The sequence below is a fragment of the Tenrec ecaudatus genome, chromosome 14 (genome assembly GCF_050624435.1).
Source record: "Tenrec ecaudatus isolate mTenEca1 chromosome 14, mTenEca1.hap1, whole genome shotgun sequence".
NCBI classification, from domain to species: domain Eukaryota; kingdom Metazoa; phylum Chordata; class Mammalia; order Afrosoricida; family Tenrecidae; genus Tenrec; species Tenrec ecaudatus.
The window spans coordinates 85,134,001-85,148,515 of NC_134543.1; the positions used below are offsets into that span (position 1 = coordinate 85,134,001).

General features: G+C 45.5%; 1 protein-coding gene across 2 annotated transcripts; it reads left to right on the forward strand.

The window, feature by feature from the left end:
- Positions 1-570: 570 nt before the first annotated feature.
- On the forward strand, positions 571-14,010 carry METTL3 (methyltransferase 3, N6-adenosine-methyltransferase complex catalytic subunit). Of its 2 annotated transcripts, none has more exons than XM_075532164.1 (11): positions 571-729; positions 8,534-8,751; positions 8,835-9,239; positions 10,616-10,791; positions 11,369-11,585; positions 11,750-11,937; positions 12,340-12,378; positions 12,545-12,653; positions 12,774-12,839; positions 13,007-13,119; positions 13,800-14,010. In XM_075532164.1, exons 1-11 carry the CDS (start codon positions 630-632, stop codon positions 13,909-13,911), a joined length of 1,743 nt encoding a protein of 580 aa, XP_075388279.1. In that variant the 5' UTR covers positions 571-629; the 3' UTR covers positions 13,912-14,010. The 2 variants fall into 2 exon arrangements, with proteins under 2 accessions (XP_075388279.1, XP_075388280.1); XM_075532165.1 differs by lacking the exon at positions 571-729 and adding an exon at positions 1,065-1,426.
- The last annotated feature ends 505 nt before the right edge of the window (positions 14,011-14,515 follow it).

The following is a 14,515-nucleotide window of genomic DNA, read 5'->3' on the forward strand; positions in this document are numbered from 1 at the left end:
GAGTATAGACCTGCTTGGAGGGTATGTGCGGAACCAATACCTTCTCAACAGCATTACAGAAACAAAAGTTTAATGAAAGTTTCTATGACCTTGTAGCGGTATGTTTAAGCTATTTGTAGACACACACACATACCCCCCTCCATAGTACCTTTGCTCCAACACCTCTAACCCCCGCAACACCTCTGAAAAGTGGGTAGGAAACATTTTAACAGGCATTTCTTTATAAACGGATGCATACCCAAACTGCCTACACGTTGGGTGCAAAGGCATGGGCTACCAAACTGCGGAAGGGAGAGCGATCCTTCAAGTTCCAAAGCAGCGCGGTCCGCGCGCTTCCCGCAGAAGCGAGTCAAGCCGCCGCACTCGGCCCCGAAAGTTCAACATGGCCGCGCCGCCCGCCACCAGGATGGGGACGGCGGCGTCCCCGCGGCCCGCGTCCACCACGCGGCCGACGCGCCAGGCGGCCCTGAACTCCAGCGGCCAGGCCAGCGTGAGACCGGAAGTGGCTTTCCGTCGGGCGCAGCGCCCGGGGTCTCCTTCCGGTTGCGCGGGGGCGCGCCGTCCGCGGGCGGGGCTGGGGCGCGTGCGGGCGGCGCGGGCTCGAGGGGCGTCCGCGCGCGGGGGGCGGCATGTCGGACACGTGGAGCTCCATCCAGGCGCACAAGAAGCAGCTGGACTCGCTGCGCGAGCGGCTGCAGCGGCGGCGGAAGCAGGACTCGGGGCACTTGGGTGAGGCGCGAGGCCGCGGGCCGGGGCCCGCCGGGGGCTGCGGGGCGGGGGGCCCTCCGGAGGCGCTTCTCTCCCGCCCGCCGCTGCCCGGGCGCTCCCCGCGCCTCACGCGCGCGAGCCCCCCTTCCCGGTGTTTCCGTGCGCCGACTGTGGACACGGACGTGGGTCGGCGGTTCGAACCCGCCCGCCGCCGGGAGGGAGGGCGGGAGGGCGAGGTGACATCTTTCTGGGAGGATTACCCCCCGCCCCCAACAGACCCATTGCCATCCAGTGGGTTGCGTTTCTAATGGGGGCCCCGCCGTGCGGACTAGAACTGCCTCGCCTTTCGCCCGCAGAGCCGCTGGCAAGTTTGAATGGCCGTCCCGTTTGGTTGGCAGCGGAGCGCTTTAACCCTCGCGCCACCACTGCGCCGTTCTTGCACGATCCCAGCCGTAGCCACCCTACGGGGCAGCTCTGCCCTGCCCTGTGAGTCGGGATCCGATGGTTCGGGTAGATAATTTTTCCCTTGCTAACTGAGTCTGGGAACTGGCTTGGTCGTGGACATTTCTATGCCTTCAAGAACCCGAAAGCATTTCTTCGCCCCTGTCCAGTTGTCACCTCTGTGTCGCAGTCACAAAACTCGAAGGGAACATCACAATATTGCAAATGTTCCTCGATTCCCCATGCCAGCACGGTGTAAGGCCAATCCCAATTTCAGGTAAAGATGCACTGGATACGGAATCTGTTCGTTTCTGGCGGTTTGTGCCACAGTGTTTCTCAGCATGCCAGGGTCGGCCTAAAAACACTGGCCCCTGGGAGTAGAAAATGTGCTGGCAGGATTTTCACACCATAATTGTTAACATCAAGTGAATGACTACAATCCGCACAAATTTGGGTAGACAAAGATAAGTAAGATATTGTCCTGGCCTTCAAGGAGTTAGGAAAATGTAGTTGAGGATAAAAGATGATGCTTATTGGAAAGTGGATCTATGCAGATGTAGCTAGGTTAGAATTTAACACCTTATCTTTTCTTCTCCCCTTGGGCCCATTTTTCAGTTCTAATTTTAATTATTTTCTGTTATCTTTGCAGCTGAGGTTATTTGTATTATTTTGTTATCATTATACCTGAGACTTTGCTACGTTTTATTTTGTTGTTTTGTATATTTTTCTTTCTATGCAATCCAGGATACATAAATCTATGGAGGCACTAACTGGATCAGAGTTTTTGAGTTATGGCAGGGTTGGTTGTGGGAGAAGGGAGCTAATAAGTACAAGACAGAAGAGCGTGTTCTAAAATTGATTGTGGTGGTGATTACACAACTCTTTAATGTTTGAACTGCTTGATATGTGAGTCAGTACAACTGTTTAAAAATGTTTCCAAAAGATGAATGCTTATAAAAAGTTAAATATGATATATGTAAAGCTATGGTATTTTCAGTTGCCTCATATGCATGTGAAAGTTGAACATTGAATAAGGAAGACTGAAGAAGAATCAATGCATTTAAAGTAAAGTATTGGCAAAAAAGGTCAAAATCACCACAGACTACCAGAAATACAATGCTTGGAAATGAGGGTAGCAAGACTTCATTCCTGTACTTCGGTCATGTTATAAGGAGAGGCCAGACCCTGGAAAAGAGCATCATGCTTAAAAAAGTGGAAGAGCAGCAAAAAAGAAGACCCTCGACAGATAGATTGGCAACGTGGCTATAAAAATGGGCTCAAACATAACCACAATTGTGAAGATGGCGCAGAGCCGGACAGGGTTCCGTTGTTATACGCTGAGTTGCTTTGAGTCAGAACTGCCGGACTGGCGTCTAACAACAACATAAGTAAAGCATTAGTGAACCAGCGTAGTAAGGGGAGCAGAAACGAGCTGGATCAGATGGCAAAGGGCAGCAGTGGGGAGCGGACGTTTGCATTTCCAGTTTTGAAGGCTAGATACCAAGTACCTATGGGCCTATCTGACTCACAGCTACCCTATAGGCAGAGTGGAACTGCTCCTTACGGCTTTCCCAGACTATAAATCTTGGTGGGATCAGATAGCCTCATCCTTCTGCAGAGTGGCCACGGTTGGTTTGAACCACCAACCTGGCAGTTAGCAGCCCAAGTGACCTACTGTGGTACCTAGGGCTCCTTTTGAAGACTAGACTTAAAAAAAAAAAAAACCCAGACATCTCACTGCCATTGAGTTGATTCCACTTCGTAGTGACCCTCTAGGACAGAAGAACTGCCTTGGTGGGTTTCTGAGGCTGTCATTCTTTACAGGTGCACAAAGCCTCATCTTTCTCCTGCAGGTGGTTGGTGGTTTCAAACTGTCGCCCTTGTGGTTAGCAGCCCGGCTCAATCTGTGCCTCCAGGGCTCTCTTGAAGACTGCAGAAGACCAGGAGGACTGAGATCATTAAAGAGACTGTAAGAGGGAGGGGGTGTTGTGCAGTCATATGATCAGGAGTTAAGGTACTAGACAAGAGCAAGATTTGTTTCTGGATCTGTACATTTAACTCATTTGACTTGTAGGTCAGGTTTTCCTTGCTTCGGCGGCACGTGTACTAAAAAACCCTTTTGTTCTTGTTTCTGGTTTGAGTGTGGGGTGTGTGTGTGTAAATATATAGATAATAAACCATTTGCCACTTTATGGGTACTTTTTCACTAACATTGCATATGGGGTGGCGGAGGCCTCATAAAGTTTGTGGAAAATGGAATTAAAAGACAATGGAATTTTTCTGTGAATTCTTCGAAGCCCCCCCCCCCCCATGTGCATTGTTTTGTGTGAACATTGCTATTTCAGAATTTTCCCTAGACCCTTAACAGCAGCTCAGTGCTATTGGTTTTATGCACTTCAACTTTAGGTATGAAATATGACTCTCCCTTTCATCTGTATAATAGAAGCTTCAATGACCTTAATTGGTCTTTTTCTTTTCGCACAGCAACTTACTCTCTCACAGTTCTGGAGATCCGAGGTACGAATGAGAGTGCCGCCATGGTGTGCTTTGTCTGCAGGCCTTAGAAAAGGGGCCTTCCCGGTTGCCGTCAGCATCTGGCGCCCCTTGGCTCTGGGCGTTCGTTCTTAGTTTTGGGCTGCTCAACCCCAGTCTCTGTCCCAGCCTTCCCATCACCTCCTCCTCCGTGTGCTTTCAGTTTTATGGTTTGTTTTTGTTGTTGGAAATACACACAGCAGAACATGTGCAATTCGGCAACATCGATTACACAACTCTTCGGGTGGTGCATCGTTTCCTGAGCTGTCCCTCCTCTCTCTGCTCACATCACCTCAATGTCCTCTACGTTTCCCGTCTAGTCTTTGAGCTGCCCTGTCAATTGGACCCTGGAAAGGCAGGTCATGGCTTGAAGATCTCTTGAGGCGAGATTTATGGTTTAAGTTTAGAGATTACCTCAGTGCAGTAGTTTCCAGAGGTTCGCCCAGCTTCATTGGTTCCTAGAAATCTAAATTCCATAAGAACTTAAAATTCTGTTCGGCATTCCCCTCCCCCCTTTTGATCAGGCTTCTTCCATGGAGCGGGGGAAAGATTAATGCCGAATGAAATTCCCCTTGGAGCCTAGGAATTTCTCTGAGGAGACAGAAAACTTTCCCTGAGCAGGGATTCTCCACCTTCCTAATACGCAACCCTTTCATACAGTTCCTCATGTTGTGGTGACCCCGTGATTTTTGTTGCTACTTCATAACTGTACTTTTGCGATTGTTATGAATCGGATGACACCTGCGAAAGGGTTGTTTGACTTCCAAAGGGGTCGTGACCCACAGTTTGAGAACTGTTGCCCTAGAGCCTATCCCCTGACTTCTCATCTCCTAAACGGCGAGAAAATAGATTTTTGCTCGTGAAAGGCACATGCCTGTGGTGTTTGTGTAGCCGCACTCCATCACCGGGACATTACCTGTAATGGAAATCAGCCATGCTTGTACCTTTATGCCCTGGTACTCCAGTTTCATGGCTCCCACCTGGGCTGTGTTCGCCGTGGCCGAGTTTTGCTTGCTTGTTGGTGTGCTTAACTAAAGGGAATGCCTTTGGAATTCCTTCAGCTAAACCTGCAGCTCCAGGCAGTGTGTACCATAGCTCACTGACACTGTGGAAAAGAAGGACCCACGGTCTCCTTTTAGAACTAGTAACCACCAATTACTACGTTTCCACATTTTGTAGGTGATTGACTTTTCTTTCAATGGATCCCTTTCAGTTCGAAGTGATGTAGTCTTTTTCTGTTACTCTCCTTTAGCTTCCAGATGAGAACACATCACTGTTTTTCAGTCCCCTGAATCACTTTTGCCGGGTATTGAAATGTGACAGCCTAAATAAGTGCATTTCTGGGAATATTTAATTGTAGCATGGAATAATGTGTTTTTCCTGTTGCCAGTGACGACTGAAAGGGCAGGGGATCGGGGACACTGAAGATTCAAGTTGATGTTTGCATCAACAAAGTAATCAAAATATTTATTTTAGAAAACCATATTATCAATGTACTACATCATTTACGACTCAGTGTTCAGCTTAGTCTATTTACTTTGGCAACAAGCTATCGTTAATCTGTAGTTTCTGGTTATTATTACTTGTCATACATTTTCTGTTTGTCCGCGTCTAAAGTCATACGCCCTAGGTGGATGATGCTGATTGCTCTTGGGCACCTAGGTTCCATGTACTCTTCCATGGTCATAATCCCACGTGGGGATTAGCGGTCTTGGGCACCTAGGTTTCATGTACTCTTCCATGGTCAGAATCCCACGTGCTGGTGGAGCAGTGGGTTATGCTTTGGGCTGCTGATGGCAGTTCACCTTGGGAGAAAGATGAGGAACCCCCGGGGGCAGTACTACCCTGCCCTGTAGGGTCCCTTTGAGTCAGAATTAACTCAGTGGCAGTGAAGGTGTGTTGTTATTGAGCCGTGTGCACATCCAACTACTAGATTCTCAGTACTCGCAGATTAGATTGGATTAAAACCAGAATGTTAGATCAAAAATAGTGTCAATATAGTTGTTTGCATAGGAGAAGCACTTGGTCAGTATGCTGTGGATACTTTCTGAAAGAGTGGCACCCAGTGAGTCTTAGTCATTTTCTAAACAGTAACCCATTTCAGGAATGATAAAAAGTTGGGTCTTTCTTCCAGGTGTGTAAGTATATTTAGAAATGCTGACCAGACTCTACTCCCCCTTGAATGTAAATATTTCTCGAATATAATATCTGTTGTATGCACAGCTACCAATTATGGTTATGACTCCTATAAAAACATTTTTAAGGTCATTATAGATATATTGTCTTCTGACCTAGTATTAGGGAAGTGGGTAGAGAGGACATGCAAACAGCCTGTGACTGTTCAGTTCTTTAGTTATTTTGATTATTCCAAATAATATACTTCTTTGAGATTTAGAGTTTTTAAGAAAATATTGTGACAAAAGAATTTAAATAATTACTTTCAACTTTATAAGGACCTTTGGTGGCCTAGTGGTTATGGGTTGGGCAGCAATCTGACAGGTCTTCAGTTCGAAACCACCAACCGCTCCATGGGAGAAAGATGAGACTTTCTACTCCCAGAAACAGTTACAGTCTTGGAAACTCCCCGGGGCAGCTCTGGCCTATCTTGTAGGGTGGCTGTGGCATTGACTCCCTGGCAGTGAGTTTGATTTGGTTGAATTTTACTTTTCCTATTTTTTTAAAATCATTTTATTGGGGGCTCATACCACTCTTATCACAATCTATACTTACATCCATTGTGTCAAGCACATTTGTACATTTGTTGCCCTTATCATTCTCAAAACATTTGCTTTCTACTTGAGCCCTAGGTATCAGCCCCCCATTTCCCCCCTCCCTTCCTGCTTCCCCCTCCCTCATGAACCCTTGATAATTTATAAATTATTTTGTCTGGTCTTACACTGTCCAATGTCTCCCTCCCTTCACCCACTTTTCTGTTGTCCGTCCTCCGGAGAGGAGGTTATATGTAGATCCTTGTAATCAGTTCCCCCTTTCCACCTGACCTTCCCTCCACCCTCCAGTATCGCCACTCGCACCACTGGTCCTGAAGGGATCATCCGCTCTGGATTCCCTGTGTTTCTAGTTCCTACTATCTGTACTGGTTTACATCCTCTGGTCTAGCCAGATTTGTAAGGTAGAATTGGGATCATGATAGTGGGGGGAGGGAGGGGGAAGAGACGGGACTTTCCCTATTTTTATAACCACTCAGACCAGTGTTTAGGTGTGATAGGTAAAGAACTAGAGGGTTTTTAAGGCTGTGGCCCTTCTTATTTTAAATTCACTTTATTATTATTTTCCCTTTTATTTGTAGACAATAGCACAAAGAAAAACGTATGTGTAGTTGTACAGCCTGTCTCGTCCAGTGATAGTGTCTTCGAAATGCCCGTGTATATGAGGTTCTTTTTTCTTTTTCCCATCCACCTTCCCTTTCCCCCTCCCCCTCCCTCCAGCCCTGGCCTCATTGCAGTCTTAAAAGTCTTTTCCTTTGGTATGAAAACCATTTTCCCCAATTTCTCTCTTTATAGTAATGGTGTCATAAAATAATTATCTTTATGAGATTGACTAACTTTGCTGAGCATAATTCCCTCTACTTTTGTCCATGTCACGAGATGTGCTTGCCAGCTCATCCTTATGTGTCAGGTCAGGTGTTGGCCTTTTAACAAAACTCTTGCCATTGGAAGACTGCTCCCTGCGAGGTGTTGAGTATAGAGTATAAATTGAGGGGGAAAGGCATAATTTTTGCCCAGGATATTATTAAAATTTCAAAATCTGCCTAACAAGCTATGGTACTCCATTTAGTGAATGCTGATTTAAAATGTAAACACATCATCCTTTCTTTCCATTCCATGTTCTATTGTCAGAATCATAGTTCTAGAACTTAAATGATCTGCTACGCCTCCTTACAGATTTATGGGTGTAATATCTGACATGTGCCTTTTGAAGTACATGGGTTTCCAGTTAATGGTGACCGAACTAAGAAATCTATTTTCCTAATAGGGTGTTTTAACTTGTTTTCATAAAATACATCACTGTTTGGTATATTTTGGGACCTTCCAGTCAAATTTAATAGATTCAGTGCCATTGGATTAGAAATTTCTAACTGTTCAAAACATGTATAAGTATAAACTAATGATCTACTGTATATTATAATACTTGGTTTAACAGAATCCCAAGTCCTATGAATCTATCTTCATATTTTCTCTATATTTAACTACCCACTCAGAGATACTAGGCTTTCCCAAAGGTAATACCTTAATTTGACTTTTTTGAGATTGTCTACCTAGCTAGCTTGTGACCCGAGAGTAGATGAGAAACACCATTTGGTGCTGGGGGCCTCAGCAAAGTGTACTAAGATTTTTGAGTGTTAAAGGTCACGTTGTCTGGCTCCCCAGCACTGTCATTTTATATAGCCCCTGAAGTTCGGTGGTCTTAAATCGTTAAAATTTGAACCTCATACCAGAAGTTAAATTGTTGGAAATATTTTTGGTTTTTATTAAAATGCTGGTTGATGAAACCTGTTGTCCTATCAGAGTAAATGAAAGGCGCTACTGGGGGGATTTACATCTCCCGTGTTATCACTTTATTTCCTTTGAAACGCTGCAAAGACAAGGAATTAGGAAGACATCTCTTAACCAGTAGAGAAAGAATGGGCACTTCCTAGAATGTCCAGGGTTCTATTGGCAAAGCAGCCAATGCTAGAGTATGATTGAGGAAAGATAATGTAGTGCTGACATTGGTCAGAGCATCATCTCCTTGCATGCTACAATGTGCTAACAAGGGTTACAATTTTAGTTCCTGGAGAATATATTGACATGGATTGCCTTTTTTCATTTTCTCTTGTTCCCTTCATTCCTAGATCTACGGAATCCAGAGTCAGCACTGTCCCCAACCTTTCGTAGTGACAGCCCAGTGCCTACTATATCTACCTCTGGTGGCCCTAAGCCCAGCACAGTTTCCGCTGTTCCTGAACTAGCTACAGATCCTGAGTTAGAGACGAAGTTGTTACACCACCTCTCTGATCTGACCCTAACATTACCCACTGATGCTGTGTCCATCTGTCTTGCCATCTCCACGGTAATGACTTTGTACACAAGGTTGGTGTCTACCACTTCTTCAGTTCATGGTCAGTGTCTTATTTCCATCCCCTCCTTCCCCAGCCAGATGCCCCTGCCACTCAAGCTGGGGTGGAAAGCCTTCTCCAGAAGTTTGCAGCTCAGGAGTTGATTGAGGTAAAGCGGGGCCTCCTACAAGATGATGCACACCCTACTCTTGTGACCTACGCTGACCACTCCAAGCTCTCTGCCATGATGGTCGCTGTAGCAGAGAAGAAGGCTTCCGGGGAGCTAGCAGGAACCATTTCAGGACAGAAGCGGCGTGCAGAGCAGGACTCGACCGCCGTAGCTGCTTTTGCCAGCTCATTGGCTTCTGGTCTGGCCTCTTTAGCATCAGAACCAGCCAAGGAGCCAGCCAAGAAATCAAGAAAACATGCTGCCTCTGATGTTGATCTGGAGATAGAAAGCCTTCTGAACCAACAGTCAACTAAGGAACAACAGAGCAAAAAGGTAGGTGTCCGAATGAAAAGTACCCCAAGGTTCACGTATATTCTCTGAACTCGAGCTTCCAAAGAGATTGACTTCTAGGCAAAGAACAGTCCTTTACTTGAAGGTATAGAGCAGTCAGTGGGGTGACTTAACACCCCCAGGGACATTTGGTGTTGTCTGGAGACTTGGTTATCAACTCAGGGTGGCTCCTGCTATTTAGTGGATAGAGAATGCTTCTAAACTTCCTACAATACACAGGACGCCTGCCCACTACCAGCAAAAGAACTTTCTAGCCCATAATGTCATTAATGCCAAATTTGAGAAACCCAGGTTTAGAGAATCTTTGCCATTGAATCTGTTCAGAAGAGTCCACATTCATGGTAAGCCAAATACAGAAACATAAAGGAGATTTTAAAATTCATGGAAAATTTGAATGAATTTTTTGCATGAACGTTTTAAAAGACCTTTCATAGAGGGAGATAAATACTGGAAGTTAGTCCTGGATCAATATGGAAACTGGTCATTAAACAAAGTGATTTGGCAGGATATTCTGAGTATAGATAGGGGAATAATATCCTACTGCTACTTATGTGAGCTTAACTTCTCTCAAATCTCATGTCTTGTTTAGAAAATGAGGATAACCAGAGCACTTTCCCTCAGGCTCAGTTAGCAAAATCTTTAGCACCCAGATTCAAGACCCAGTAGTTCAGATTCTTATGGGAAGGAATGCTATCCTGGGTGGTGGGGGGTTAATGCTTAACAGTAGTAACATCTCAAAACCACTGTGGTTGAGTCATGTCCAGCACATAGCAACCCTCCAGGACAGAGTAAAAGTGCTCCTTTCTGAGACTAGGAACACTTATGGAACCAGACTGTCATCTTTTCCCCATGGAGCAGCTGTGGGCGCACACCTGTAACCTTCCTGTTAGCAGGCCAGCACCTCACTCCCTGCACCACCAGGGCTCCAGAGTAGGAGGCAAGGTCTCTTGTAATTTACTTCTCTCCCAGATGAGGAAGGACTGCCCGTGATGTCTTCTTCAGGGGCTCATTTCCCATGTTGTTAGTTCACATACCCCTCTGAGGAGCACTGGTAGTACAGTGGTTGCACGGTCCACTGCGAGTATTCCCAGGGGTGGCAGTCCAAGACCACCAGCAGCTCCACCGGCACCCTAAAGACGGGGCTTTCTACTCCCGCAGCTACGGTCTCAGAAACCCACAGGGGGTCTTGAGTCAGCATTCACTCAATGGCAGTGAGTTTGGGGTGGTTTCTTGCTTGTTTGGGTGTTGTTATTTTTGTGGTGGTGGGGGACAGTTGAGTTTTATAGCACATTAGTGTCAAGTGTATGAACTAATTTGATCCACAAGCACCATCAACGCCAAAGCTGCTTCTGTTACAGGTCAGCCAGGAGATCCTCGAGCTGTTAAACACTACGACAGCCAAGGAACAATCGATTGTTGAAAAGTTCCGCTCTCGAGGTCGGGCCCAAGTGCAAGAGTTCTGCGACTACGGCACCAAGGAGGAATGCATGAAAGCCAGTGACGCCGACCGGCCGTGCCGCAAGCTGCACTTCAGGTCTCTTGGGAGGGAAAGAGGTGTGATCAGCCTCCTAAAAGCAGTCCTTCCATTTCAGCACACTCCTTCCAGTCTTTTGGGTTTCTGTCTTGAATCCCTTATTTAGTTCTTAGGTAGCTAAGCCCTCTAGACTCAGAAGGTATACTTTCAGAAGTGGTGTGACGGTGTAAGGGAAATATAGACTGCCTACCAGACAAATGTGAGCTTTCAAGGTGTACCACCACAATGTCTTGCACTAGCAAAGCATCACCAGCTCTGAGCCCCACTGAAAGGGAAAGAAAGAATATGGCCTTAGAATTAGAACCCACCCTCTGCGCATGTATTTTGCTCTGCTCTAGACAGTCTATGACTGCTTTCGAACTGCTCTGAAGGAAGCTAAGTCTCTGCTCAGTATTTAGTCTTCTCTAATAATTACGGATTTCTGTGTCATCTGCCTCTCTTTAATAATTCTTGCAGGAAACTAAAAGAAATAGGATGAAGGGAAAGTGGGATAGATAGGAAAATTTGGAACTTGAACGACTGTGTTCTAAATCCAGAATGATTTTTTTCCCCCCATTCTTGCTCTGCATCCCCCCAGACGGATCATCAATAAACACACGGATGAGTCCTTAGGTGACTGCTCTTTCCTGAACACGTGTTTCCACATGGACACCTGCAAGTATGTTCACTATGAAATTGATGCCTGCATGGATCCTGAAGCTCCTGGCAGCAAAGACCATACACCGAGTCAGGAGCTGGCTCTTACACAGAGTGTTGGAGGCGACGCCAGTGTAGATCGGCTCTTCCCACCTCAGGTACCTATCTAGCTGCTTCTAGTCTTAGGACCGAGTAGGGCAGCCAAATGTGAGGGAAAGCAATCTGTCCTGACTGGGAATGGGGTGGGAAATGTTTCTAAGGGTCTAGGGCCATGAATCTGACAGTGAGGAAAGGGAAGATGACCAAAGCCCACCTCCTGCAGTGGATCTGTTGTGACATCCGCTACCTGGACGTCAGCATCCTGGGCAAGTTTGCTGTTGTCATGGCTGACCCCCCCTGGGATATTCACATGGAGCTCCCCTACGGAACCCTGACGGATGATGAGATGCGCAGGCTCAACATTCCAGTCCTGCAGGACGATGGCTTTCTCTTCCTCTGGGTCACAGGCAGGTAATGCACTTGAAACTTTGTAGGTTTGGACAGATGCAGTAGTACAGAATGAGTACTGGATGGGAGCTAAAGTGCTGTTTTCCTGGTCTTGCTATTAAATGCACGGCTGATTCAGGGTGGTTTTTTTTCCCCTTTTGAGACTTAACATCTATTTTTAAGATGATGCCTCCATTCAAGGCAAATGATGCCTTGAATTATATTTAACTGTACACGAAAGATGAGGTAATAGAAAATGGGTACTGTGTCTTACTCTGTTCATACTTAGATGTACCCTGCTTCACTAACGATGTTTCATGTAAAAGTTCTTTGAACATCTGACAAAAAATTTTTACAATGATCACATATTTTAGAGGGAGGAAAACATGGGTATGGAAGTAATTATTAACCCTTATCTCTTTCTAGGGCTATGGAGCTAGGCAGAGAATGTTTGAACCTTTGGGGGTAAGTAGTAATTGTTTTGGTTTTGGGGAAACACAGCCTGCTGTAGCTATTGGATGTATTCCCTTCTGGTGTGTTGGTCCTTATGTTCTTTGCCTCTGTAGCTGGTACTACCCCAAACTGGGAAAACCTAGTTAAAGCTCTAAGTTCTCTTCCTGCCACCTCACAGTTATGAACGGGTAGATGAAATTATCTGGGTGAAGACAAACCAACTGCAGCGCATCATTCGGACTGGCCGTACAGGTCACTGGCTGAACCACGGGAAGGAACATTGCTTGGTAAGCAGCATCGGGGTCCAGCTCAAGAGCTGGTGGAGCACAGAGCAATTGAATTATTTCTTATTAAGGAAAAGTTCAAAGCCGGGTTTCGGAAAGTAACCTGTTCTTTGTGGTGAGCAGGTTGGTGTCAAAGGAAATCCCCAAGGCTTCAACCAGGGTCTGGATTGTGATGTGATTGTGGCTGAGGTATGTGCTTCCCCAGATACCCAAAGCTTCCACATAGTATTTTATCAATTATTGATATCAGATATATTCTTCATCTGGGTTCCCTAATTTGGATCATAAACTTAATCGACAAGTCTAGAATTGTAACCTTGGTTGGCTTAAAAATAGCTAGAGCCTTTGTTTCTTAGGTTCGTTCTACCAGTCATAAACCAGATGAGATCTATGGCATGATTGAGAGACTGTCTCCTGGTACTCGCAAGATTGAGTTATTTGGACGACCACACAATGTGCAACCCAACTGGTAGGTGGCTACCAGTCACCTTCCATCTTCTACAGTGTGGGGACACCCCTCCCGGGGGGGTGCTGGAGTGATCCAGGGGGCTATAAAAGCAGATGCCCTTTACTTTATCCTGCACTATGGGCTACACTGTTAAACATTTTTAATTGCTGAGGGTGGGGAGCAGTGGCGAGTGGGTTTTTCTTCTGAAAAGGGGGCAGTCGTCTTAAGTAGCTTTAGAGACCTATGCTGGGCTCAGAGGATCTTTAAAACATCTAAACATGCATTTAAGGCTGTTTGGCCACTTCCTACCATTCATTGGAAACTCAAAAGGCAGTAGGACCGGAACCATACTCCATTGGCTGAAGTCCTCAGTGATTCCATAGGCTAGAACTGATGACTCACTAACCTGCCCCCTGGTGGTTACTAAGAGTCTTTGCTCCATTCCAGAACTGCAACACTTTTGACATGCAGCTAGCTAGCAGCTCACTTGTTCAAAGAACGCTAAACTGGCAGCTACCGCAACAGCTTTGTGACCTAAACCTTGCTAGTCAACAGTTATTAACCCCCAGTTAGTACAAATCAGCTTGCTGTGAAAACAGATCCTGTTCAATTCCCAATTAGCATTTATGTTCGTCTTTAAGAATATTAAGGTCTTTTAATTCTAAGATTTCTGGTTTCCCTCTTCTCCCCTCTTGTTTCAGGATCACCCTTGGGAACCAACTAGATGGAATCCATTTGCTAGACCCAGATGTAGTTGCCCGGTTCAAGCAAAGATACCCAGATGGCATCATTTCTAAGCCTAAGAATTTATAGAAGCACTTCCACAGCCATGGCTCTACAGGCTCCATCTGGAATGTAATATTACCTGTATTATAGCGCTTTTTCCTTATTTAAATAAAAGTTTTTAAAGTAGTTGGGACTTCAGGATCAACTCTGGCTGTCACTTCACAGTGTTTGAGCTTGTGCAATTCATCTCAGTGTGTCTCTACATGTAACATGGGAATATTACCGATCTCAGGTTTCCAAATAAACGGATGTTAGTAATCTTAAGATAGGACTATGTGGAATCAGAACCAACAACTATTACTATGTGACTGATAACTAAGAAAGGGTTCTCTGGATAGCATTTCTCAAGGTAAAATTTGAGTTTTACTTCAGGTTGTTATCACTGGCATTGTAATAACTCTAGGACTACAGTGCTCCAAAACATTTGCTTATTTTGTTATTCCTGTGTAACTTTGATTAAGTTTCCTAAAGTTCAGTTTATTTCTCAGAAAAAAACGAAGTAATCACTTTTAGACAGATTAAGTGGGTACTTTAGGTGTACAGTTAGTTCACGGTAAGTGAAGAGACCTCTGGCCTATCTCTATGAGATATTTCAGCAAACATAAGTGAACACAACTTATTTACACTTTGG

Coding starts and splice junctions, on each gene's coding strand:
- METTL3 (XM_075532164.1), top strand. CDS start 630: ATGTCGGACACGTGGAGCTCCATCCAGGCGCACAAGAAGCAGCTGGAC. Junction 9,240..10,615: donor AGGAACAACAGAGCAAAAAG/GTAGGTGTCCGA, acceptor CTTCTGTTACAG/GTCAGCCAGGAGATCCTCGA. Junction 12,654..12,773: donor ACGGGAAGGAACATTGCTTG/GTAAGCAGCATC, acceptor TGTGGTGAGCAG/GTTGGTGTCAAAGGAAATCC.